The sequence below is a fragment of the Populus nigra genome, chromosome 15 (genome assembly GCF_951802175.1).
Source record: "Populus nigra chromosome 15, ddPopNigr1.1, whole genome shotgun sequence".
NCBI lineage: Eukaryota > Viridiplantae > Streptophyta > Magnoliopsida > Malpighiales > Salicaceae > Populus > Populus nigra.
Genome location: NC_084866.1, coordinates 8,301,648 through 8,305,257, shown reverse-complemented (window position 1 = coordinate 8,305,257; position 3,610 = coordinate 8,301,648). Strand labels below are relative to the sequence as shown.

Sequence of the window (3,610 nt, the reverse complement as noted above, 5' to 3'; positions counted from 1 at the left end):
AAAAAAAAAACAAATACCTTTGTCAAACACTAAAGAATTTCAATAAATAGATGTAGAATTTAAGCTAAACTATGCTATGTTAATACCAATTGTTAGATACATGCCCGGGCTCTTGCAACTTTAAAAAACTCTGATAAAAAACAAAGAAAAATTACTCTTGCAAGCTTTTCTAGTTAACAATGCAAGGATATACTCATTGTCCTCCAATAAAATGTTGATTTAACATACTCAAAGTTCTTTTATTTGTCCATTAATTTATTATCCAAACTTTTTGTTACTCATCTCTAATCCTCCTAATATTATTAAAAATAAACAACAAAAACATGTTAGATCTTTGGAAAAAAATCTCACCTTTGATGTTAGAACACATAAAGTCCACTACTTTTCCTTAAAAATTTACGAGTTTAATGGTGAGATCAAGAATGTTCTCATTAGATACATCCATTTTGTTAATGGAAAAATAATTAATCACATTAAGCTCTTAAGAACAGACAAAAGCAAACCACACAATTTTCTTACCATAAAATTCCACACTTTCTTTGTTGTCTTCTTCTCTTCGTCGCAACTCTATCCTCTTCTCTATTAATTTGATGCCCTCTTCTCTTCCATTTCTTTTGCTGATTTGGTTGAGAAGGAGTTTCCTTTCTCTATAGTTTCCTCTCATCCAATTCCCTTTCATTCTCTTTGTGATATGAGTTGTAAAAAGTTAAAAGAAAAAAGAGAGAGAAGAAGCAATGAATGAGAAGATAAAAAAAAGAGCCAAAGAAACATTTTTGCTCGCGAAAAGATAAGAAATTAAAAGTAAAAGTATTATTACAATCTACAATAAAAGATTTTTTGTTTTACAGTGATTTTTCCATGCCATTTAGCTTTTGTTATAATAAAAACATATCATTGAAGCATAATAAGGAGCATCATTTTGTAAAAGGCCATCTATGAGCTATCTTGCAGAAAGAACTGACATATCTAACGAGTAAGTTGATGTGGTAGGAAGGTTGTTGTCTATTAGATGTGTTTGAATTGCAGCCATGGGAGCCATGTTATGTGCATCAGGTAACTCTTCTTCATCAATGGCCAACAAATCAACAATGATCACTTGGGTATCAGGGGGCTCCTCCACAGGTACATGGCCTTCAAGCATCTCAACGACTTGACCCATGCTAGGTCTAAGCTGAGCCCTCTCTTGTATGCACCAGAAAGCTACATATACCAATCTCCTTACCTCCCTCTCATCAATACCTCCACTTTCTGCTAGCCTATCATCAACCACTTCCATAAGCTTTCCTTGTCTCATTTTCTGATTGACTATTTTTGGGAAGTACTGCCATTTCCTTTGAGATTTATCATTGCCATTTTGCACCAAGCAAACATTTCTCCGACCTCCAATCATCTCCAAAACCACCATCCCATAACTGTAGACGTCAGATTTTGCAGAAACTCCGTGCTCCAAGAGCCATTCTGGAGCCAAGTAACCTCTAGTCCCTCTGATATTAGTGATAACTTTACTCTCATCTCGTCCCATTAACTTGGAAAGGCCAAAATCTGCCACAATTGCTCGATAATTCTCATCCAGAAGTATATTTTCTGGCTTGATATCTAGGTGCAAGATCCTTGATCGACAATCATTATGAAGGTAACAAAGTGCCTTGGCGACATCAATGGCAACTCTATACCTTAAGCCCCATGATAAACACCCTCCTGGTAATTGGTTCCGGTTTGCTCTTCCTTGGAAAATCCAACAATCCAATGATCCATTGGGGATAAACTCATAAACGAGGAAACGAGGCCCTCCGGCAGTTATACAATATCCAAGAAGGCGCAAGAGATGCACATGTTGCACACTAGCGATTGCTGAAACCTCCGCTTGAAATTCCTTCTCTCCATGCTTCTCTCCTTCAATCCGCTTCACAGCAACAGATGTTCCATCATTCAGGATACCTTTGAAGACTGAAGCTGATGATCCTTGGCCAAGCAACGCCCGAAAATTGTCAGTTGCTTCCTCAAGCTCCTTGTATCGAAACTTCGTAGGAACACCTGCAACTTTTCTAAGAAAACTGTATTCAATCCGAAGCTCTATGCCTTGAGAAACCAATTGACTCTCTAACAACTTTCTGCTATGTTTGTATCGTCTTCTGATAATAAGATGTGCAAAGACTGCAAGGATCACTGAACCACTTGCCCCTGCAATGAGGAAAAAAGGCTTGGAAAGTTTTAGTGATACACGAGCAACGATGATAAAGATGGACAGGACAATAATGGTTGAAACTGCCATTATATTTGCTTTCTTGTCCTCCATTACAGCTTCTTTTCTATTTCCCAGAAAGATTGTCTTCCTTTTGTTTACAGAAAACTAGGTCATGAATTAATGTTTGCTTTCGGAAGGTAGACAAAAGAACCCCAAATTAACGGTGACCATTTCCAGAGGTGAGACGTACTTTCGGACAGGGATAAATTGTTAAAATGGATACATTTTTATGGCATATACATGCATAAAATAATAATAATAATAATAAAACAAAAAACTATCAACTAGAAGAAGACTTCTTTTTTTCATTTATTTATTTTTGTAATTTTCTTTCAAAGATAAAACACACTTTCTTTCTTGTGAGTCCTTGTTTCCACAAAAAAACAAAAAAAAAAAAAAACGCAGAGCGATCCTTTTTCTCTCTTTCGCTGAAAGAGCATCACTTCGTTGGAATTACGTCGTGGATGCATACGAAACCTCTAAACTTCCACACGACAATTTAATGGACGGATATATGTCATAATTTAACCCTTACAAAGGCCTCTGACTATCTTTCTCAGAAAAATAAAATAGGTCCATGGCCACCAGGAAAATTAATACCTGATTTTACATGACACTTCTCTAATTTCGCAATCTTTTCCTCAAATACTATCACCAACGTTCTATTTGACATACTTTGGAATTAAGACGGCATTCTTGCTACTGGCAAAGGAAACATATATATATATATATATATATATTCTCGATTGGCTGCAGATTTTAGGCCATGGGTAAGATCTAGATATCCTCTTGCGCTACTATGCTACTGGTAAATCCTGCCGTGGAACCATTCTTCACCTTCTAAATTTGGGAAAGGAAAGTCTGATATTTATAATATTATATACGTATACTCGATCGTCGTTTACCCTTAGAAAAAGTAATTCATCCACCGTGAACTCATGCAGTGCTTGAATAATTCAAATTATCATCCTCTTTAATTAATAATAGTATTTTAAGCCCAAGTCATGACAACTCGATGGCAAAGTCAAATCAAGGTGGTTGTTCTTTCACGATCCTCACCGCATAATTTATATATATATATATATATATATATATATATATATATGATGATGATAATGATGATGGTGCATGAGAACAAATTTAATACTAAAACATAACTTCTTCTAATAATTTGACCAGGGCCTCGACTTCAAATATAGATAGATGAACAAGGCTTGTATAAGAACTACTATCAATGAACAAACCAAAACCGACTTGGGTGACTTCACGGATAATAGAATTGTAAATCAAGAGAAAACGGACATGATTTCAGAATACTGAGCAAGCAACTAATGTACTATCAAACTTTTGATTTAAATTTTTATA

The 3,610-nt window shown here is 35.5% G+C and overlaps 1 protein-coding gene across 1 annotated transcript; it reads right to left on the bottom strand.

Moving 5' to 3' along the window:
• Positions 1-787: 787 nt before the first annotated feature.
• On the bottom strand, positions 788-2,526 carry LOC133674364 (probable receptor-like protein kinase At5g20050). Its single transcript, XM_062095422.1, has one exon. The coding sequence runs from the start codon at positions 2,294-2,296 to the stop codon at positions 941-943; it is 1,356 nt and encodes a 451-aa protein (XP_061951406.1). The 5' UTR covers positions 2,297-2,526; the 3' UTR covers positions 788-940.
• Positions 2,527-3,610: the final 1,084 nt, after the last annotated feature.

Bases quoted from the DNA above. Each gene is read 5' to 3' on its own strand.
- LOC133674364 (XM_062095422.1), bottom strand. From the start codon at position 2,296: ATGGAGGACAAGAAAGCAAATATAATGGCAGTTTCAACCATTATTGTC.